Source organism: Symsagittifera roscoffensis, chromosome 5 (assembly GCF_963678635.1).
Source record: "Symsagittifera roscoffensis chromosome 5, txSymRosc1.1, whole genome shotgun sequence".
NCBI lineage: Eukaryota > Metazoa > Xenacoelomorpha > Acoela > Convolutidae > Symsagittifera > Symsagittifera roscoffensis.
In genome coordinates, this window is record NC_087066.1 from 2,772,163 (window position 1) to 2,796,759 (window position 24,597).

General features: G+C 34.6%; 2 protein-coding genes across 2 annotated transcripts in view; both read right to left on the reverse strand.

The window, feature by feature from the left end:
- The window catches only part of LOC134846098 (uncharacterized), a 464,945-nt gene that overhangs the window by 205,039 nt on the left and 235,309 nt on the right, over positions 1-24,597 (reverse strand). The gene's annotated exons all lie outside the window — the stretch shown is intronic.
- On the reverse strand, positions 7,080-22,546 carry LOC134846567 (COP9 signalosome complex subunit 8-like). Its single transcript, XM_063863950.1, has 4 exons — positions 22,492-22,546; positions 22,020-22,182; positions 17,469-17,660; positions 7,080-7,494 (listed from the first exon to the last, which is right to left on the reverse strand). The coding sequence occupies exons 1-4, from the start codon at positions 22,544-22,546 to the stop codon at positions 7,215-7,217; spliced, it is 690 nt and encodes a 229-aa protein (XP_063720020.1). The 3' UTR covers positions 7,080-7,214.

A 24,597-nucleotide genomic window follows, 5' to 3' on the forward strand; every position in this document is an offset into this window, starting at 1 on the left:
ATATTTGGAAACGCTTGTTGAAGGAGTTTATCCCAACACTACTGCCACGACAACGATAGACAAAGAAGACGCCGCCTATCAAAACAGGAGAAATTGTCCGGATTCTTTAGGATATAAAGCCACGAGGACTCTGGCCACTTGGACGGATCACAGGAAACAAACCAAACGATGATGACCAGACCCGCGTTTACACCGTCAAAATAAGAGACAAAATTGTGTCAATACCAGCCATTAGACTAGCACCTGTTAGTCCGGACTATTGCAATCAACCAGTACACGAAGTTTCACGACAACGAGAGCCTCAACCTAAAGCAGCCTTGCGCCGACAGCAATAGCCAATAACTTACTCGACCGTTAAGCCAGCGTTTTAAGTTTTATAAATAGGAACTACCCAACCCCTTTTTCTTAACTTATTTTGCAACTGCAAAATGAGGCTGAGTGTTATATGCCAATTTGACAAATGGCAATCATCTTAGATGACTTCAACTTTTCACATGTAATCAGGAAAACTCTGGGAAAGAAACTGAAAACCAGAACTCAGCAAATACATAATTGGGAAAAATGCAAAATTGAATTACCAAACACGTGCAACCAACTAATTTATAATCAAATCAACGTTTAAAGCAAAAAAATGCTCAAGTACACCGTGTAAACTAGAAAAGATTACATTTTCGTTTTCTATACGCTTCCTTTCTATGATTTTTCTTTGACCTTAAGTAAATGGAAAGTGAGCATAAAAATTGGCCATCGATAGTTAATACACAAGCCCTCACGTCCTAGAGATTAACGCGTTTAATTTAATGCAGATTACTCCCGCGTAGGTTCGCATTCAGCTGTCTACATTTTATTTCTGAGATTTATGGCTTTAAAGTTATACTAGTCGATACGTTTTCTGTTTTTGAACTTTATGTTAGTCGACCTTTATGCTAATCGAGCGGTCGCCCTTTGTTAGATTGAGAGTAGTTGCATAAAAATTATCTTGACAAAAACTGTAATCTTTCAACCGAATTCAGAATGAGATAACAAACACAGGATACTCATAGAGGAAGTTTATGTCACAGTTTATTAGTATGTGTCTCAAGGTCCATCTTATAGCACTGAGTAACACTGTGGCGCAAACTGCCTCGAAGACAAACACTACGATTAGACACGACCATCTATGCCATACCACAACTTGATTGAAACTTTCACAAAATTTTTGGAGCTGTTAATCTCAATCAGCACAGAATGATTGAACTGGTTCAACTTCCATGGCAGTAAAATTGGATGAATTGCGGCAAAATTGATGCTTGCTGCCTTATATAAAACGAATGGTTTAAATGAGAATTTAAAAAAAACGTATGTTTTTGAAAACACTCTTTGTATGAACTTGGCCGCGCCAACGTTTTTAAACGCTGCATTTTCTATGCATACTTCCTTAGCTGAAGTTTCTTTGTCATCGACTTGTGAAATTTCCAAAAACTTATTCTAGAAAAAATTAGCTCGCTTGTTTGCATTGGTTGAAAGAAACAAATTAAGAAGTTTTAATATAAGTTTTCATCAAGACAGCAATATCAGAAAAATAATTATGATTTTCATTTATTCTTGCTAGAAATTGTTAGGAATTGTTAATTAAAGAAAAAGTCAATGCTTGCATGCAAGACTGGGTGATTTCATAGCACAGCAGTGGTGGTTGTCGCTGTCTCCCAATTGGTCGGCGACACTTTATTACTCCTACCCGAACTCCGACCAGATCGCACTTCATTCTCGGGAGATGTCTCTTCACATCCACTTGAAAACAACTGCACATGATCTTCAGTCGCATCTGCGTTCGGTATATTGTTTGAGCTACGAATTGAATCTTGTTGCACTTTCTCTGAATTTTCATCAGTTGAACAAAGTGGCGACACCCGATTCTGTTCACATTCTTCAACCAATTTTTTTTCGTCATTTTCTGTTCCACTTCGTTTAGCTCTACGTTTGTGCGAAATTATTATAACTGCCGCAATAATGAACATGCATAGAAGGATGCCTCCGATTAACGAGTCGACTATTATGTAATAAGTGGGAATGTCTTCGTCCTCGTTTCCCTCTTCGGATGACGTAACATGAACCGAGTTCATTGCGATAATCAGATTAAGCCAATAAAAACAGGAGGATTTGACCGATGGAATAAATACACTATTCAATTCTTGAAAATGACTTGATAATACGGCCATAATAATTTAAATAATTTTTTTTACCACAATGTCTCAATTATAGTCTTAAATATTCTAAGCGAAGTGAATGATCCGACTAGTAACAATTCTTTATGACAAAGCAGCAAAAAACTCAAATCTAAGGTAGACATTTTTATTAAATGCAGTAATAGTATCAAATTGATTGCTGTCGTATAATTTGATGTCAACTGATTCAATTCAGAACATTGAAAATGAGTTTTTAAACTTTGGCATTAAAAAGGTTTTATTCATTGGTTCAAAGTGCAAAAATTTATTTTGGCATTAAGTCGAGCCACATTACGTTCTAAGAACTATTTTTCGATGAACTGCGCTGATTGCTAACGTTCCAGTTGCAGAATTTTGATAATATATTTCTAGAATTTTGAAGAAGCTCAAACTTAAGGAGTTTCTGGTTGACCGAAAAATGGCAGCCTATTTTGAAGGAAATTTCGCGCAGCAGGTTTAGGATTATCTTTCTGACCAATTTTGAATAGTTCTTTGAGTAAGGATTAAGCCAAATTATTTATTACTTTCACGTACAAACAGATCAAAAAAGGGATTTGATTGAAACTAAATAGAAAATCTGCATAAAAAATCTGGAATAAAACAGAACGTGTTTTATGTTGTTTAAAGTCGTTCTGTTAGATTTAAGACGAAGCTCGGTATATGAAAAATCAGGAAACAACTTGGAATCACAAATGGGAAAGTGAAACGGAACGTGCTCCCAAAAACATCCGCTCCAAAGCAGAATAAATGATTGATTTAAAAAAATTAAAGCTGCAGACGCTGAAGTTGAATTGCACAGATGGAACAAAACAAAAATTGAAACAAGGATTGCTGCTTGCTGTGAAAGCAGCACAGAATGTTCCGACCGTATTCTTATAAAACTACAAAAAATATATATATATTATTTGGTAAGTTAATTTTAATTTTTTTCTGATTGATATGATGAAAGGATCCAAACGAAAGTTTAGATTTTAGGCATTTCCGATATTCATAGTAGTTTAACTTTTCAAGCAATGCAACAAAATCTCTTTATTATCAGTTTTGAGGTTCTTGACTCGCAAGATGGCGTGAAAAGACTTTAGAAATCTTTTTCACCTAAATTATCAGGGCTTGAATTTAAAATTTTTGGCTTATTTACTACTAATTTGCGAAAACCCTTCTATATTAGGCCTGCTTGCTTGCTGTTTTTGCTCGAAATGAAATTAGACGAACAATAAAAAATTTCAAACCAATTTTTTTCGACTCGCGATTTTTTGAGGATTTTTAATGACGTTCGAATTACGTTGAAAGAGCTTTTATATGATTTATCACTCAAACCAGTCCAATAAATTTGTGTGGTATCTGACTTTGTGTGAAAAAAAATTGAAACACCCGAATACAAAATTTCTCTCCATTTTCACTGGTCGGAACAAAAATATTGTCGAGCAAGCGGATCTATCTAGTAAAGCAATGCTTACATTATTTCAGGATAACAAGTTATTTCTCAGCTTACGTACAAAAAAATCTGTTGTATAAACTCGAATAAGTTCAGTCGACAGTGTTGTATTTTGTTCAGTCAACACAAAAAAAGTGGCAAAAAAGTGTTTAAAAAAACTTGCTTCCAACTAAAACTTGAACGCAAAATTTTGAAACAAAAAAACTTGAAAAGCAATTCTAATGCCGTTCAAACTAAGACCCTAATGGTTTTAAATTATCTATCACTCAATTAATTCTGATAATAGGTTTGAATACTTGATTTTGCAAGGAATAAATCTGCAGTGAAAAACAAAAAGCACATTGAAATCAAATAATAAAATTTATTCCTAAAACCGATTTTTATAGACTAAACTCTGTAGAAAAATTTTAGAGCATTAAGAGATTTTTTAATCAATTTTGTTTTACTAAATTTCATCCATTATTGCAGAAACCAGCGGATCAAAATTTTGATTGAAAATAAAACTTTTTAAAGCACTTTTTTCTCACACTCGATTTCCTTCAACTTTTTGGCTTCACCGAAATTTTAAAAACTTATGTTTTCAAAAAATTATGAAATTTTGTGGCCTATGAGCAGTTATTTGGTAGGAAGATATTACTGCAAACCAAACGTTCTGACTTTTTTATCTATTTTGCACCGAATGAAAAAGAAGTGGGATTGTTGAGAAACATGTAAATTTTAGATGCCGAATCACCCTAATTAATTATTTCATAATTTAGTTTTCGCCATATAGATCAACACGTTTTCTTCTGAAAATATTTATCTCTGCAGAAGCTTTGATCTTGTTCTAACAACACCCCTGTTTTCAATTTTCAAAACGGTCACAAACTCATACAAACAGAGCACGTTGACATTCCATTTTCGAAACTATTAATTTATAAAATGTGATTAATACAAAAGCCGCAAAAAGCTTCTAGCACAAGCAGGGGTGGATCTAGGTTTTTATCAAGGGGAGCCACCATCTTTATTGAGGTTGACCAAAATGATTTTCCGGGCCCTCTCAAATCACTATAAAGAACCCCATTTTGACCAAATTTGACCAAGTTTTGGAAAAACAGGCAAAAAAAGTTGTTTTTAGGCACTTTTTGGATAATTTTGACCAAAAAATTGCATCTATTTTGACCCAAGCCCCCCTCTCTCAAAACACTATATTTTGGCGCCTAAGGCGCCTTCAGAAAATCATGATGGTCAGTCAGCCAAAAATGGATTTTCAAAATAGTACACAAGGCTCGACCCTTTGGTCGGCAAGGGGTCGAATTTTTGAGGAGGGGGTCGTCCACCCCCACCAAAACCCGCCGGTAAGTACAAGAACCAATAGTTTTACAAAATCACATTGGTATCTTAACACTCATAAATCCAAAGAAAATCACTAAGAACAACTCACAAAATCTGGCACTTGCCTCTGCAGCCATTAGGAAAACACGGGAAAAAAATACTAATGACAATTTGAGGTTTACCATCTTCCTAAATTCACTGCTTTTGTGATGTATATTATATGGTGTTATCGAAGTTTTCAATGGCATACTTATTCCTTACTATAAAAAATGCAAAGCAACTCGGCAATTTTGTACGTTCTGTGAAGCCCATATATAACCGTAACACCTGTATAAAAATATTACTAAAAATTCTTGGTTTAAAAGTAAGTGGAGGCAGATAGTGCACCTTTTAAAAAAAATAAAACGCCGTGAGGTAACTTTAAAGTTAAAAGATGAAAAACAAACCCAACTGAAGATTGGAAAGAGTAATGAACGCAAGAAAACATAAAAAAACACTGATTTTGCTGAAAAAAACTCAATATTGGATTTCAAAAGAAAAAATAGTTGCCCTTCAAGCTCTTTGCATTTCTAGAACGATTCATGATTGGCATTATTTTGAAAAGATAACCCAACTTGAGGAAGCTAGATCAACAGTGTTTAATTTTTATTCCCATGAAAATTTTAAAAACAAATACTACTTTCCAAACTAAAAATCATTCACGGTTTTTTGCGCCATTTCCAAGTTCGTAAATGAAGAGTTCTATTTACGGCGCTTTGAGCAGATGAGTTTCAACTGAACTCAAAAAGTGCATAATTAGCTAAGTGCATCCATAAATTCATCAAAATGTATGAGTGCACATCTGTAATATTTCCTGGAAAAAAAATCAGCAAGACCTATATCAGAGTCTTCACTTCACAACGTTCATTTCTCTTAATAAAAGAAACCAAGTGTCTTGGCGTATTAAAAAACCTTCTACAAGATTCGAAACAGGCCTTGAGCATCCAAGAGAACGGCCCTACATAACTGCGCTACTGTCTCTTAGAGAATAAAACACTAGCTACTCATAAAACAGAAAACGCATACTATTTAAGTGGCTAAATGAATAAAACTGTATGGAGATTAAAGAAGGTACTCGTAATATGAGTCAAAGCTAACAGACGTGCTTGCTTGAAAAGAATGCAATCGAACGCTCAGAAAAAGGTTTTAAATGATTTTGAGACAACAAAACGGGCCCATAAACTTCCACTTCATTAGCAAAGACATTGCCAAAAAGCCACTGAAGCCTTCACGCGCAAATCATCATACTTCAATACTAACAAATATAGCAATAACTGATAGTCAGGAAGGCAATCTATGCGCCCTTATTCACCGCAAAAATTATCGCTTACCTCAAATTGCCAAAAATAGGCTAGCCCTTTAACGCTAAACCTTAATCAGAAAAATGGAAACATATTTTTGCGACTTGACAAACAGATTCATTTTTTAAAACAAGTGTTGCTTCGCTAGAACATAGCAAACAGAAAGGTGGAAAAATGACAACTAACTCAAGAAAATGAGGAAAGACAATGATTACTTTTAGGCACTCAAAAGATTTTTTAATTCTTTTTTTTTCTTCAAAAATTTTACAGCGGAAATCTAAATATTGGAACCCAAATTTAAAACCAGTTTTCATTCGCTTTTCTGCGCGGTTTGATTTTGACTTGAGAAGAAACTATTTGTCTAGAAATTGGCAACTGAATTTGAAGTAAACTTGCGAAAAGAAATTCATTGGGGTTAAAGACAGTGAATGGAAAAAAGACGTAACTCAAGAAACTTTTTCAGATACTAACGCAACAAAATTTAAGCAACAAAATTTGTGTCGACCCCTTTTGAGTGGAAACAAATCAACTGTCTTAAAAAAGTTAAAAATTAATTGTGAAATATTAAATTTTTACGACCCATCGAAATTGCGCAATTAACTCGACTCAGCCAATATCTGAAAATATATCTGAAAAATACCTGAAAATATATCAAAGGTCGCCAAAAAATTCAGGACTTCACCTAGATACCAGTATTCTTGTGTGATTCCAGACTGAACTGTAGCGAGCTGAAATTTCGCACTGATACTCCCAGCAATTTTTCAAGCCTAACTATCCCGATTTTAGAACTGAACTTGACTTTTCTTCAGTTGTCTTTCACTGGCATTTATTTTTATATCCAATTTAATTAATTATCTGAAAGCACATGTAACAATTCAAAGGATTCAAAGGAGGAAGTCTGTAAATTTAGTTGTTCAAAAATTAGTTCTCGATGGCAGATATGATCCTGGTCAGTTTCTGCAGTTCATCTGAAAACTCCCCCTTCAAACTCTGATCATCTCTCTTCTCTCTCTTCGGCTTCACTAGCTTACTGCTTCCCTCATCCAGCTGCCAGTTGAGTCGACTGACCAGTGCTCTGCCAGTGTCTTCACTTGAGCACCCTGTCAGTTCGCAGAATGAGTCAAACTTGATGACGTCATACGCTTTGCTAATGAGAGAAATGCTATTCAGCCTCACTGTCCGCTCCAGAGTTCTCATGTATCTGCAACATACAACAACAGTTTCAATTTTGGGGTAATCAATTAAGTCAAAGAGGCGAAATATATTAAATTATGACAATAATCACTTTTGGAAAACTTAAATCGAAAAAGAATTGTCAGAGTATTGAAAGGTTCCGTCCAGAATCATGCTCATCAAAAACAGTTCGAACCAAAAAAACTTAAGCGCAGCCGTGTTTTAAAACAACATAGCGAACAAACAGTTGCAAAGAACTACAGGAGACCTATAAAAGCAATTACTTGTTTTAAAATTTTCCACTTTCGAGTACCAATAAAAAATTAAGAATCTTTGATAAAAGTCAACCAAAAGTGGCATGATTGACATTTCTTTGATATAGTCAGCCCAAACTGGTAAAACTGGATCAATAATGGATTGTTTTCAAATCCCGGTCAATTCTTAAAAACCAAATTGACTTTTTTTCATGTTTTTCTCGCGTCATTTGAAATTCTGTAATTAAAGAGCTTAAGTTGGGTGACCACTCGACTAGCTTAAAGCTCGACTACCATGAAAGTTTGAAAACATGAAAATGTATCGACTAGCATAACTTTGATGGCTATACTTCTCAGAAAAACAAAACGAAAAAAGAATCCTTTCAAACTGAAACTTACTCCGACAGTTACATCAGTCATACTCCGACCCTGATTTAGAGAGGGGCGGAGTTGGGGAGCGTACACTCACCCACTTCTCCCTCCCCCCTCAAAGATTCGACCCCCTGAACGTAAAGGGGGTGTGAACGTGGGGGAAATGTAAATGAGTTGTAGGATTAATCAATTATTATCCATGAAAAAACAGTGCGGCAATGATTTGGATATTGGGACCAAGTTAACATCCTCCCCTAAACACGTTTAGGGGGGAGGATGTTAACTTGGTTTTAAGTTAGAAATTTTCAGCCAATCAGAATCGAGCATTTTACATGCAGCGCTTAGCAAATTAAATTTAAATTCAGCGCTGGGGTGGATGATCTTAACTTGGTCTATTTGGGAGGAGGATGTTAACTTGATCCGGATATTGTTTAACGGGGATATTTAACAAGATCCAATGCTTTTAATTTTGACAGTAATTGAATACGATTTTCATTTTCAAAACTTTAATGCTAGTCGAGCTTTATGCTAGTCGATACACCGCCCTTAATTAGTTTTCCTTCAGCACATCATATTGAAATCAACTCGAAAGGAACCATAACTCAAACCACAAAATAAAACAAGTTTGAGAGTGAAATGTTAAGATTTTTAAAGAAAAAAAACGAACGAAAAAAAGAAAGCAATTGGAAAAATATACCGCAAAGCTAAAAAACAAAAAACCTATAATTTGCGTAAAATTCATAACCCATATATAAAAATTTTTGTAAAAATGATATACACCTACCCCATCTGATATACACCTACTGCACACCTACCCCATCACTACTTCAACCCAGATTACAGTGAGCGAATGAACAAAGCCACTTTTTTCGCCATTTTATCAACTTTCATAGTTGGTGAGTCTAATTTGTCTACCTTTTTATAAAAAAATTCTTTAATTGAACTTCAGCGAAATCAAAAAATATATCCCACAGAATTATATTGCGTTAAAAACAAAAATATGTTCAACAAAAATGAAAAACTGACAAAGTATTTAATGAAACCCACTGACAATATTTGAACAAAAATATCAATGAAAAAATAAGGTTTAACAATGTAAATTTTGAGAAAGGTTTATTAGAAACTCACAATTTTGTCGTTCACAATTTAGCGCGTCATTTTCGCCTTAGAAATTGGAAAGCGCAAATCGCATTCCTTTTAGCAAATCAAACGCATAAGTGCAATAAAAAAAAGAAATAAGCCTCGAAAAAAATTCGGCTAGGTTTCGGATTCAATCTGCGACCTATTGCAATATAGAAATTTTGAGTCTCACGCACTAACCACTCAGCTATGGACGCTTATCCATCGACAAACACTAGTCACGACTAAAGCAGCTACAAATGCTAATAAATTGTCAATGCGACTCGGCAAAATGGCACCAGATACAAATAGACACAATTTTGCAAGTAATAATTTTGAATACAAACTGAAGGCATCCACACTAACTTTGCATGTAGCAAATCGGAAAATAGGAAGCCACAATATTTATAAAATCTGCATTTCGAAAAATTGCGAGTTATAGTGAGTTATAAAATTTCTGAAATCGAGTTTTTATGATAGTGTTCTTTGAAAAGAATAGCTTTTTTCGGTTCATTTGATCAATTTACACAGAGGTGAAGGTGAACTTCACATACACAAGCAAAAATATTACCGATAACGCTACTGGGAAAAACTGAATGAGTTAAACTTTGAGTCTACAAAACTTCTGAAATGACGCACGCCAATTATGAGTCTACATAACTGCTAAGTGACGCAAGCCAATTCTGACGCATTAGCAGTACCAGTCAAAGCACGTGATATCAAAAAGCTGTAAACATGACCCAAAAGTAGAACCAATATTTGCGAATTAGGTTAGAAAAAAAGACGGTTCGTAATAATACACTAATCTGACGTTAGTGTAAAGGATAGAAAATTCAAACATCAAAAGTCAATTCTATTTAACTCGAAACATTCCTGAAAAAAAAACGAAAAGCCACACGACCTCTAAAATTAACTTCATTCCATTCACTGACATACAGAAAAACTAAAATTGAAAAAAGACGTATCTTCAACACGCTTATTGACACTTAAATTCAATCTTTGCAGTTTCTAAATTTTGAAGCGTTTCAAATTTCAAATACTGTTTATGATTGGCGCTTTTATCGTGAACTTATACCATATAGAGAAAATGAAATCAATCAGAGCCGAAGCGGATCTTCTCACCACTTGCTATACAAAAATGAATGATTACGATTAACAGCAAAAAAAAGACAAAAAATAGTCAACTGACAGTTGGAAAAGAGTAATGAACGCAAGGAAACTGAAAACTGATTTGTTTTCTTAAAAATCCTTCAACTTGTGAAATTCGAAGAAAAAAATAGATGGCTTGAAAACTCTTTGAATTTAAAAAACAAATTATGAAAACCACTTTTTGTTAAAATTGACCCAATTTGAGAACAGAGGCGAAGTTGCACTTCGCATACACAAGCAAAAATATGACCGTTAACGCTACTGGGAAAAACTGAACGAGTAAAACTTTGGGTCTTCAAAATTTCTCTTCTTCAAGTGACGCATGCCAATTATGGCGCATTAGAGTACCAATCAGTTCCAAAAAAAATTACCAACAAACATGCCTCAATTTATAGAGCAGTCTATGGAGCGGTAATAACATGAAAAATTTAAATAAAATGAACAAAAGCTGATTTTTTTTTAATTTAAGATTTTTTTGAAAATCATCCCCCCACACGCCATATTTAGTACAAAGTTATATATTTCGCTCCTAGTTACAAATCAACTATGGCAAATAAGCTTCCTTCGACCATTTTGGAACGATTTCTATGATGGATTAAATCTCCGCTTACGCGTTAATGGCGCGAAATATATCGCGCCTTAATTGTCCGAAATTAGCCAAAATTGCTATTTTAAAACTCCAATAACGGTACGAAAAATGATCAAAGATGAAACATCTTTCCAAATTTAAGCTCAGGACAACAAAACTTTTTGACTGATATAAAAGAAAAATACCGCCGAAAATGGCTAGTTAAAAAGTCGAAGAAAAAAACTTGTCTGAAGAAAAAAAATCACAACGAGCACAAATATTTGTTGATTTCGCTACCAAACTTGGAACAATAGTAGTCTGTGCTAAAATCCTTAGCATTGGCTGTAATTAATAGCTGGTTATTGATCAAAACGAACGTTTTCAAAATGAACACATTTTATCGCAACAATATTTGCGTCGCAACAATATATGCGACTTAGGTTGGAAAAAAAGATAGTTCGTACTATAAAACAAGCATTGCTTGTGAAAAAACTAGATCAATAAGTAAAACCTTTATTTCGCTGGGAAATCTGATAATTAATTTCCATGTTCGAAATTAGAAGTCGATCACGTTTTTTGTGATTTTTACAATTTTGCTGTTCGAAAGTGGAGCTTGCCTTCCTTTTAACAATATAACTGCACTGGACTTAAAAAGAAAACACAAGTCAAACCGCGAAAAATCAAAACTGAGCGTGAACAAATTTTAAGACTTTCATGAAAAAAAAAGCAGCAAGACCTATATAATAGTACTAACTACGGATTTGAATCATTGGTCCTTGTCTTCAGAGGCCGGTGCGTTTGCTCCTCACCACATGTGCGAATTAATGTCTGATGTTGGATTTATTTTGAATTAAAGGTAAAACTATTCAAGTGTTTCTGTTACACTAGTTGTTAACCCGAAAAAAGTCCATATTCCGGTTTGTAAACGCTTGCTAATCCCCAGTGATGCTGGAAGACATTTTTCGTACTACTTTTACGTATGCTCTTTCATAGTGGAACTTGCCTTCATTTATAATGAACATTGATTGGAATTAAACGAGTTCATTAAACCAAACAGTACTAAAATCAAATTTGAGCATTAACAAATTTAAATAGAGCAGAAGCTGTCCTTGGCAAACACTAGCAAGAAACCGACAGCTCTACAAGAAACCGACAGCTCTAGAAAGTGACTAGAAAAAAGCGTTGAATTAGTATAACTTGTGCCATGAGTCAAACTCATACCTGTGACCTCAAAATCTGAAGTCTCGCGTCTTTCCCACTTACCCGGTTGCAGGCACCACTCAGCCATGGGCGCCTAAAGATCGGCAAACAGCAGCCACAAATAAAGCAGAGAACAGGTGCTATGAAGTTTCCAATGCTACACATCTCGATTATAGCAAAAGTGTCATCAACTAATGTTCCTCGCTAACTGGCTAGTGTAAAGAATTATTCATGAAAAAAAAATCATCAAGACATACAGTGCTGATTTAAATTATCCGGACAAAACGAACAAAACTTGAATTTTCAAACGCGTTTTTCTCAAATTGGGTTAACATTAGACAAAAAGTGAAGAGAACAAAAATTGCTTAATTTCACCAGAATTAATATGGTGCCATTTTTTCTCCGAAATTCTCAACAAAAATTTTACCCCAAAAATGGGTCATTTTGGTTTTTTTCAATTAATCAAGAATTACGCGGAAACTACTTTGTTAATTGATGAGAAAATTATATCACAGGAAGCCCCTTACGCAGCTCAACAAAGTATAACTAGGGTTAAATCTCCAAAAATTTGCGCAAATTGTTTAAAATTTATTTTTAAACAGAACTTCTGGGTTTTATATAGTAAAAATCACATTTATTGACTATCAAGTGATAATTTTTTTCTTATACTGGTTTCTGGAGATTTAACCCTTCTTAAACTTTGTTGAGCTGCGTAAGAGGCTTCCTGTGATATAATTTTCTCATCAATTAACAAAGTAGTTTCCGCGTAATTCTTGATTAATTGAAAAAAAGCCAAAATGACCCATTTTTGGGGTAAAATTTTTGTTGAGAATTTCGGAGAAAAAATGGCACCATATTAATTCTGGTGAAATTCTAAGCAACTTTTGTTCTCTTCACTTTTTGTCTAATGTTAACCCAATTTGAGAAAAACGCGTTTGAAAATTCAAGTTTTGTTCGTTTTGTCCGGATAATTTAAATCAGCACTGTACAGTGCTGATTTAAATTATTCGGACGAAACGAACAAAACTTGAATTTTCAAACGCGTTTTTCTTAAATTGGGTTAAGATTAGACAAAAAGTGAAGAGGACAAAAATTGCTTAGAATTTCACCAGAATTAATATGGTGCCATTTTTTCTCCGAAATTCTCAACAAAAATTTTACCCCAAAAATGGGCCATTTTTCGATTAATCAAGAATTACGCTGAAGCTACTTTGTTAATTGATGAGAAAATTATATCAAAGGAAGCGTCTCACGCAGCTCAACAAAGTTTAAGAAGGATTAAATCTCCAAAAATTTGCGCAAATTGTTTAAAATTTGTTTTTAAACAGAGATTCTGGGTTTTATATAGTAAAAATCACATTTATTGACTATCAAGTGAAATTTTTTTCATTTATACTAGTTTTTGGAGATTTAACCCTTCTTAAACTTTGTTGAGCTGCGTAAGAGGCTTCCTGTGATATAATTTTCATATCAATTAACAAAGTAGTTTCAGCGTAATTCTTGATTAATTGAAAAAAGCCAAAATGACCCATTTTTGGGGTAAAATTTTTGTTGAGAATTTCGGAGAAAAAATGGCACCATATTAATTCTGGTGAAATTCTAAGCAACTTTTGTCCTCTTCACTTTTTGTCTAATCTTAACCCAATTTAAGAAAAACGCGTTTGAAAATTCAAGTTTTGTTCGTTTTGTCCGGATAATTTAAATCAGCACTGTATATAAGTGAAAATTACTTCGTTCTTTTAAACTTCGAAAACATCTATCTATATGCATACAATTGCCTTGGAAGCTTCAAGCCAGCTTGTATTGGAAGCTTCAAGCCAGCAAACGAAAATAACCACAAAAAGAATTTGATAATTGTACGAAACGTGTCGTTCTAAAGAAAGAACCGATTAAAAACTCGACAATGCCAAAACAATTAGAAGATTTACAGCAGACTAAAATGAGCTTGCATGACTAAAATGAGCTTGCATCGAGCACAGGACAAAAAACGCTAGCCGAATAGTTTGTCAGATTAATACAACACATAATCTTTACGCCATCTGCGCAAATGGTGTCGTTCATTGGTCACAAAAATAAGTAAAGTTTCCAATGCAAATCAGTTTAATTTCGGCTGAAATAAATTCGAAGCAAATGTCATTTCAAATCATCGCACCCCTTAGCGCACAGGGTAATTGAGCAAATTTTAAACTGAATTCGGGACCGAGTTTAACTAATCTCAAGTGCGAATCCAGTGAGCAAAGTGGCTTGTCGCCAAGTGTAAAAATCCAATCATCGACTTCAAATTAAGTCAATTTTCGAACAGTGAACAGAATGTCAATCATTTATTGCAATTCGAATTTCTGCTATATGAAAAAGCCACCCCCAACTCAAGTTATATGAAAAAATGATTTTTATGATATGTTCACATAATTGTGATTTATTCAATTATTCATATGCTACAACTCTTCTACTGTTACTGTCGTAAGACAACATACTACTCATGACGCTGGTTATTTTAGACCAAGAATACTTGAGGTACTACCGTCTTTACTAGAATAACATCTGATATTTTATAACGGGACATTATTTTAGCGCATAAATCATAGCTTTATCACATACAGTTTTCAATGAGTGGAGCAAACGGAACCCAATCGAATGAGGGAAACTCGATTCCCATGTATTATATCATAGTGGACTCTATTGTGGGAGTCGTCATTCTTTTGTTGTTTATAATCGCAGCAGCAATCATTGTCTCTCACAGGATTTCACAGAGAAGGATTGATAAGGAAAAGAACATGGGCAAATATGCCACAACTCCGAAAACTACTCTTGTAAATACAACAGAAACTCTGGAAGCAGATCCCAGCCGCGAACGCACAGCAGTAATAGTCGCCAACAATAACACCGGAGCAATAATAGAGGACAGCACCCCCAATCCGAACAACATGCAACATGACTGCGAAGAGTCCTACACGCTTTAACAACTCAGCAGTCACATCCGAAATAACTAAAAGCTCATGCAGTGCTTGTTTTTTTTTGTTTCAGTGCGTATCATTTCCACACAAAGCAACCTTAAATTATGAAATCGACTGAGAAAACTTTCCACTCAACTCTTTCTACAAGTAATTTAACTAATTTAGCTTTTTATTTTGAGTTTGTATGATCATAGTCACATGTTTAACACAGAGGCGAAGCTGCGAACACAACAGATGCTGCTTTCGAGACAAAACAAGCGAGAAAAACGCAAAAATAAATTCTAAACAGCCAAAAACGAATAAAAAACCAGGGGCGATACAACCGAGGCAATATCGTACCCTTTGCGATACAACGATAACATAACAAACAGAACTCGAAAAAAAAACGAACAAAAAATGGAAAAACTTAGGTCTACCAAAACATATATGTTTGTTTGTCTCGATAGAAGTTCATTCTGGTCGAAAGTGCCAGACAATTGGCTAAAAGATTAGCAACGAAACAATATTTACGAAGAGGAAACAAAGCCGACTATCTTTGAGCAGGCAAGTTGAGCCGGAAAAAAATGATTATATAAAAAAAAACTTTTAAGTTTGAAGTCCAACCTGGAACAACAATGAACAATACTTTCACTTGCAATGAAAGTTGCTTACAGCACAATAAAATCAGTGATGTCGCAACAAAATTACATTCTTTGAGCCGACAACAGCTCAATCGAAAAAATGATTTTTTGAGTTTTTTTTAAATCTTTCAAGACCCCCACGTCGAAACTAGAATGAAAAACACTTTCACTTGCAATTACAATGAAAGTTGCTTAAAGCACAAGAAAAATCTGTGATGTGGCAACTAAGCCGACAATCTTTGAGCAGACACCAACTGAACCGAAAAAAAAGATTTTATGATTTTTTTAAAAAATCTTTACCAAGTTTCCCTGAAAATAGACTCAACAACACTTCCTCTTGCAATTTAAATTGCTTATATCACAAGCAAATCCGTTATGTGGTAACTTAGCGAACAACAAATGAGCAGACAAATGAAAGTCCAAAAACTCAATTTTTCTCAGATTTTTTTTCTTCAATTTTATTGATACTGAAAAAAATAGAGTCCGGCCAGGACTCGATCCCCGGCCATGATGCGAAAAAAAGTTTAAAAAAAGAACGTGCAAGAAAAATTGTTCGAGGGAAAAGTCTAGTTTCTCGATTACAAGAAACTTGCCCTCGCAAGTGTAATAAGGAAAGAAAAGAAAGTAAACTAAGCCTTGAAAAATAAAAACTTTGCCGTGCTGGAACCGAACCTATAACCTGTAGACTAGGAGTCTCACGTTCTCGCATCTGTGCCACGACCGCCACGAAACCAAAACCGTTCCTCTGTCTGGTGCTACACAGATACGACAGACTAAAAAAACCACCACCATAGCTCCGCAATACGCTTCCACGTTTGACGGCTTGTTGTTTCACCGAAACAGGCACCGCAACCAGAATCACCGGACGTCTCAGTTACTGGAATCGGGGGGTCATTCTACCCAGAGGCAACCCAGCGTGATCCGCAATGTGTAGTGTCTTCTCGTCTACAATAACAAGCTTCGGCACGCAGAAGTACTGAACAAAAGCGCAGACAATTTCAGACGCACGAAATTCAACCAATGTAAACTACTCAGGGTGCCAACTAGATCAACAGAGAAAGCAGCAAAAGAAATGTGATGTGGGTGCATCAATTTACAAACAAAAATTTCTCACGCACTTCGCGGTTTTAAATTTTGTTTAGCAAACAACTACATCAGTAATGAAAAACTGTCTCAAGACAACAGTCTAAATCCGCTTTAAGCTGGAGAAAACTTATTTAAAGGAAGGAAATAACATGAACAAATACAAAGCCTCAATTTTCGGCTCTTTTGTAATTGGGCACTCTTGAACGCCCCCATGATTTCAGCCGATTGACATTAAACCATTAAAAACACTTGCTGTCGATAATGAGATAGCAATCAACAAGACATTGCAAAGTATAAAAACAGTTTGAAAAATGCTTTTCTAATAAATACCAGGCAGTGAAAGAAGATCTTAATCATGGTGTTCAGATCTATTTCCCAGAGAAACTAGCAGAGAAATGTGGGAATTTAGTTGGAAACAGTAAAATCATAATATAACGCAAATTAGGTTTGTGTTATAGACTCATTGCGCGGATTTAGAAGTACAGGTTACTAGTTGCCACCGATAAGAATTTTATGGCATCAATTTCTCTTCAACGTTTTATTGACTGAATAGGCGCAGATAAAATTCTTAACACAGTTCTTAACATAAACTTTTAACACAGTCTCGCTTAAACTATATCCATTAAATGAGTTTGCTGTATTAAAAATGAACGTGATACATAATTCTAACTCGTTCTTACTTTTGAATAATGGGTGACCACGTGTGCGCGTGTATGCACTGGTACACTTCTCTCAACTCCCCCTTCCACAGTCTCAGTCCCACCCCCCTCAAGTGACTCATCTCATCCAAACTGCGCACATTGGGGGGCAATCTCCTCCAGAGAAACTTGGCTGCAGTCAAGTCTCCCAGGATAAGGTAGATGGCATACAACCTACAAGTAAACAGCGACATTCATGCTGAAAATGACCACTTGGTCAAACGGTGGTATATAAAAACAGCCCAAGTATAAACCAGCTACCACATAAACCAGCCGAAAATGCTTAGCTGTTATATAGTTATGTAACAATTGCGATACAGTTACGAAATTCAAACAAATTTCATTCAAATGACGCAACTTTTTCGGCTGGTTTATTTACACTCGGTCAAACATACATGTTGCCACTTATCACATTTTTTATAATCTGTTCATTATCAAGTAAGAATCACGTCAATTCAATTTATGTTTCGGAAATGATTCACGAATACTTGAATTTAACTCTCACTTGTAATTTTATTGCAAGTTATACCTCCGAGATTTACTCATAGATTGTTCCATTTAATAACCTCACATTGACAAAAATTTGGCAGTTAGTTTCGAAAAAACTTTGTGTTGAATTCTATACGTTTGATAAACAAATTTATTATCAGCACTTTTTCGTGATTTTTACACTTTTGCTGTTCAATAGTAGAGTTTGCCACCCTTATAACTTTCTGAGTAAATGCGCAAAAAGTCAAAATTGAGCGTGAACAAAAAAACCACCACTAGCCAAAAAAATCACCATGACCTATATAAGAGTATTCACTACTCCTAAGCACAGTAGTTGGTTCTAATGGTATGATATGCCACACACAGTGCACTGATTCAACCGCAGGAGCTATTTTTCCTAAGCAGTTCTTTTTTTTAATTGGAAAAAACTAATTGTTTTCCTTTTCCTATTTGAACACCAAGATATCAAGCATATTCTTCAGCTAAAAGTACCCAATTTTTAATGAAATTCAAAATATCGAGCATTTTCTTCAGCTAAAAAATCAATTTCTATTGAACTTCAAAAAAAAAATCAAGATTTTTTGGCTGAAAATTTTATTTTTTGAAGACAAACTCTCAATTGATTTCCTTTTATAGATTGTTATAACACTTTCCTAAATTTCCAGCTAAATTTTTAGATATTAAGATCATTTATCCACGGGGGAAAGGACCAACACAAGAGCTGTACAGCTCATCACGGCGAACCGCGGTTGTGCCCTTGTTTAAGAACTACATGATATTTTTTTGGTTATTTTTCTGGGCTGGGTAATGTTGCTTCACCCTCAAGCAACGAGCACGGATCATGGTGGGCCTCGAACATCCGACCTTTCGATTGAGAGGCGGAGACGTAACCACTTCACCACCGCTCCCCTGCTTTTCAAGCTCTCTTCTCATGTCACTGTGCATATAACACCAGTTTCAACAGCAAATTGCACTAAATGTATGTTTTTTCTACTGATACTGTTTTTGAAATCTTGACAGAGTATGTAAATTAATGATCCTATAACTGTTCCTCGTGGAACGCAATGCTCAAAATCTCCCAGTCAGGAAATTGATTTGACACACTGTTAGTGCTCCTTTACAAAATGTTCTGAAAGACTAAATGCACTTCGAACAAACAGAAAACTAACATGTTTCCAGAAAAAAAAAATTATTTAGAAAGGGTTACAAAAATTTCAATCAATTTTTGTTTGTCCATAAGTTCATATATCATTTCTATGAAAAGATTGCAACAACACGTTCTTATTTCTTTTCCTGGAACATAAAAAGTTTGATGTCCAATAAAGACATTTTTCTAAGATAATATAATTGCTTCAACAACACAGATTAAAATGCCTTTAATAACCTATTTGAGACAATGCCCTATTTTTAGTCTAAATTTCTGCTTCACCTCATCTCAAAAACTATATTTTAGGTCAATTGTCTCAAAGAAGTGGGCAGGAAAAAAACAAGTGAATTATGAAGCAAGGTTGTTTATATTCGCACAAGAACTCAGCAGTGAGTCTATGAGAACATTTCTAACCAGCATCAGCAGTAAAATCGAAACCAGTAAAATTTAGGCGCATTTTCTCGGAGTGAAAGGTCTAAACTGTTAATGTATTCTCCAAATAATTAAATATCCGAGTTATAAAAAAACGTCCATCCCTGCATGTTCTTAAAAGCGGAGAAAAAAGATTTTTCCCGCAATTTCGTTTCCAAGTTTGCGGACCAAAAAAGCTTTAACGCGCGCCGATATTGTGAATTTTTTCTGATCCACTTTTTTTGATGAAAACTAAGATAATTCATCTATAAATCGGTAACTTCCCAAATGGCATAATTCCCAAATGGCATAAAAATGGAAACTTTTCCTAAATGGCATAAATTTCAAGTTTTCATTGTAATTTTAACGTTTTCTATCAATTTCTATTTCTATCATTTTGTCAGGAACGAAAACATGTGAACAAGATTTGGAATTAATTGCTTCCAAACAAATTTAAGCAACAGATTTGTCGAAAAAAAATTGACCACAAGAAGCTTATTAATAATCGCAAGCTTATGCTTCTTGCTTTTGATAGAAAGTTCTCCCAATTTTTCACGATAAAATGTCAATCAACATTTGAATTGACAATTTGACTAATTTTCTCACATTGTTCACGAAAAAATTGTTCTCGATTTTTCCAAAGCAACTGTTGCATGAAATTTATGCCATTTGGGAAACTTTTCAGCTTTATGCCATTTGGGAATTATGCCATTTGAGACGTAATCTATAAATCTATTTGCAATATTCCACTGGGAAATCTGATAATCTGAGATCTAACTTTTAAATGTTAAGGTAAAGCTTCATTGTTCCAGCCATTTCTATTTTAATCTTGTCAGAGCAAAATTTACTTTGGCACATGAAAAATGGGTATTTTAAAATGAAAAGTCTAATGGCCAAAACATGAATTTTTCAGCGTGAATGAATTTTGACTTTCCTGAAAAAACGCAAAAATTCATACGACCTAAATCAATATTTTACCTTCGCTCGTTTATTGTTTTGTTTAGTATAGATAACCTGGTAGAATATACAGCAAATGAGCGTCGAACACTGAGGCGGAGCAATAAGCAGAATTGTCCAAGTGCAGAATGGGTCCAAGAGCAGAAAAACAGAAAAATATTTACTTATATTGGTTTATACGGGCTAAATGATAAAACAGTTATTAGAATCGTCAAAAACTACCAAGAAAACGAATAGATCATGCATAAATTGACTAATTTCATTAAATTTTTTGATAACATATTTTTAGAAGTTCTTGTTTAATTACTCAAATTATTCATTAAATGTTCATTGCTTTAGTATTATTGACATTTCTGATATTTAATTTAAAGATTATAAGAAAAACTGATATTTTTCTGTTTTTCTGCTCTTGGACCCATTCTGCTCTTAGACCATTCTGCTTAATAACTGGCCACCGTCGAACATTGAAGAAAATCTCTGATGATAAAATATTGATGCCTAGAAATTGATGCATTCTATAACGAATTTAAAAGCTGTCGTCAATAGTTGAGTGCAATTGAACTAAGTCTGTGCACAGATAAACTGGAATGTTAATTTTACTTATTTAGCAGAGGCGAAGCTGCGCTTCGCAAACACTAGCGAGAACACGACAAAAACCAGCTCTATAGAGTAAGTAGAGCAATAACTAAACGGAGAAATAAGTATCACATTCTAAGATAATTAAAAATATAAAAATTGCAAAAAAAAACCGAAACTTTGGAACTGAACCACCTGTACCTTAAGAAGATCTACCAAAAAAGACATTTGTCTTCATTTGTCTTTATTTTCTCTTGAATAAGAATTCCTTTCATGAAAATATTCCTAGAGGTAAGACAATTGAATGTTAAATACGGATCGAAACAAAACTTATAAAGCCGACATTTCTTGAGCAGACAATTTGCACTGAAAAAAATTCTTTAAAATTTGAGTCTCAATAAAATCAAAAAGCCGAAATATTTTAAGTAGCCACGGAGATGACCACTATTTCAGTCATCCTATGAACAAAATTATTTACGGGAAAAAAGTCTAGAGCCCGATAACAATATCTTGCTCATCGCAAGGGTAACAATTTAGGCCGCCAACTGTATTTTCGTCTTTTTTTTTCAAGAAATTCTCAATATTTATTTACACTGAAATTTATGTTTTGGCCAATTATCTTGATTTTGTCTTAATTAAAGATCGCTCTGATATTAAAAAAAGTGGGTAGGACTGGAACAAAAGAGCTGGAGCGTCAATCAAAAGTAAAAGCGCAGAATACATTTGGCACTTAATTCTGAAAAAAAAAACTTAAAATAATCACGACCTATATAAAAAGTCTTCACTGCGTTCATTTACACTTAATTTCATATGAAATAAGTTTCTCAAATTATAACTCTTGAAATTCATCCAGCCTTAAAGCAATCTGTTAATTGAATTTCAAGCTACAAGTTCAAATTTTTGACGGACTGGACTAGCGTGACAAGGACGTGATAAGCTCAAAGGACACTAGCCTGGAGTAAGCATTTGGGTCCATACCAGACTGGGACAGAGTGACATCCAGACTGAGCTCGGCCTCCTCCAGGATACTGGCCTCCTCCCTCAGAGACACGACAGAGAAACAGTCCCCCTCCCCCTCTACACACAACATACTCGCACTCTTTTGCACTCCCCTCACTACAGCATTAAACTTTCAAGCTTAGTATTATGTTACTAGCTTAGTATTATGTTACTAGCTCTGCATTCACAATAATATGACCGCTCAAGTTCAAAACTAGTAAATATTGTCGCCGAAATCGACTTCAGAAAAATTTCATGGATGTCATGAAATGGATGTCATGAAATAATACCAAAGCACCCCCCCCCCCATAAATCCGCCCCTTCATGGCCACACCTTTTATAATTTTAATAGTTTTTTATAATTGACATTATAGTTTATCAAATTGTTCAAGTTCGGTGATGGGAGTGGAGAAGAGACCAGCTCACCGCAATTCAGGGTTTGGTCATCCCCAGAGGCACATGTCATGTCCATCCGAGTCATACTCTAACTGAAAATGAACAGGGCACTAGAAAAAAGTGAAGGTGAAGCTCTGAGCATACGAGACTTGAAAAATCAAATTCCTAGTACAGTCGTTTCAAGACTAATGATTCCCACGATACCAAGCTGAAAAAAACTACTTCGCTTTTCGTTCAGCAAATGAACTCAGCATTAAAGTCTCAAATCAAATTTCAAACCAACAAAAATCAGTCAACAAACCGCACGATCTCAATTAATTGGTACTTTAATTCATTAACATTCACACTGAGACAAAACGGAGTTTCGCAGCACTTGCGATATAGCGCAAGCATGGCATGGCAAGCTAGCGTATAAAACACTAGACTGAAATCACGTCGAAAATATTAAAATAGAAGCAAAAGAAAAATTCAACTTAAAAAAACAATGATCAAGAAATACAAACATCAGCATTAAAAAAATTGCACTCAACGAGCGGCTACTAAGCCAAAAAATACTTTGGTAGACGCCCGTTCATGGCCAAAAACGAAAAATGCAATAAGAAATAAGAATAATTTTTAAAAGTTGAAGCCAACACATTCCATTCCCCCGGAAATGCTCAAAGGAATAGAAAACAGGGTATTTCCCTTTCAAACTATGCAAAATAAAGTGACCAAGCCGATAAAAATTTTCGAAAACTATTTGATCGAGAAAAAAATTTTATAAAAAAAAAAGAAAATAATTATCAGATTTATTTTGAAAATCCGAATTAGAAAAATTACAAACATAGGAACGACTGTCAGTTATGGCAAAAAGTGTTTAAATTGGACGAAGATTCCAAACTTTCGAAAATCAAACGACAAAAAGAACAGACAAACGAAAGTCCGACCATTCGATTCTTTCCCAAAAAAAATCCAACTGCAATTATGCTCCGAAAAAAAACAAGGTTCGGCCGCGATTCGAACTCCAAGCCTTAGCACGAATTAGCACCCGCATTACTGATGGACTAAGTGAGAAGGATCCTGGAAGTTGTTCAGGTCCAATATTGAAGCCAGTTCTATTTCTTGCAGATTCAGTGATGTCCATTGAAAAAAAAATAAAAATTGAAAATTAAATTGAAATTGTTTAAGAAAATTATAAAAATTGTTGGCATCAATTTAAATTTTTCCGAAACTATTTAAATTTTTCTTGTGAAATTTAAATTTTTGATTAGTCTGTTTTTTAGCAGTTTTTCTGCCAACTTTGGGGAGTTTTCGCAATTTTGTGAAACGAAGTCCAAAGTAATTTTTTGGGCATATCTATTTGCTACAAAAATGCATCAATATTGTTGTGAAAATTTAGATTGTTTGCTTTTTCCGCGGAATTGTGAAATGCGAAATTAAATGTCAAGCGTAAACTCAGTACTTTGGGGTCGGATCGAATACCGCCGGAGCAATTTGAATTGTTTTTAATGGACATCACTGTGCAGATTTATACAAGAAGTTATTTATTTACGGGAAAAAAGTCCAGTATCCGCTTAAATAAATAAAAAAGTAAAAATAACGACTGAAAGAGTTTTAGATGATACCTAAATTATAACTTCTGAGCTTCATGGTAGACATCAAACCAACTGACAAGTTTTAGAAAACTGAGTCTACAGTTACTAGTTCAGGCTGGAAAAACTAACATTTAAAATCCAAATTCCAAACTTAAGGCCATCCGCGTTTTTTCGGGTCATTTATGCTTTTCTATTTTGCCTTCGTTAAAACTAATGAATATACAAGTCTTAAAATGTGTCAAAATATACAAGTCTTTAAAGTTCAACTAAGGAAAATGCAAGTCTTAAAATGTGTTCACGCTCAAACTTGACTTTTGGGAGATTTGATTTCTGATTTTTTAGTTCAGTTCAAACAATTTGAACTGAACTAAAAAAAATTAGAAATCAAACCAACAGAAGTCAAATTTGAGCATGAACACATTTAAGACTTTTCTTGAAAAAAGTAAGAAACAACACGCTGTCTGAATGAGTGTCTTTACTACATCCATTGGCACTTAATTAAAGTATTTCTTACAACATAAGGTAGAACAAAAACGCCGTTTAACAAAAAAATCAGAAGACA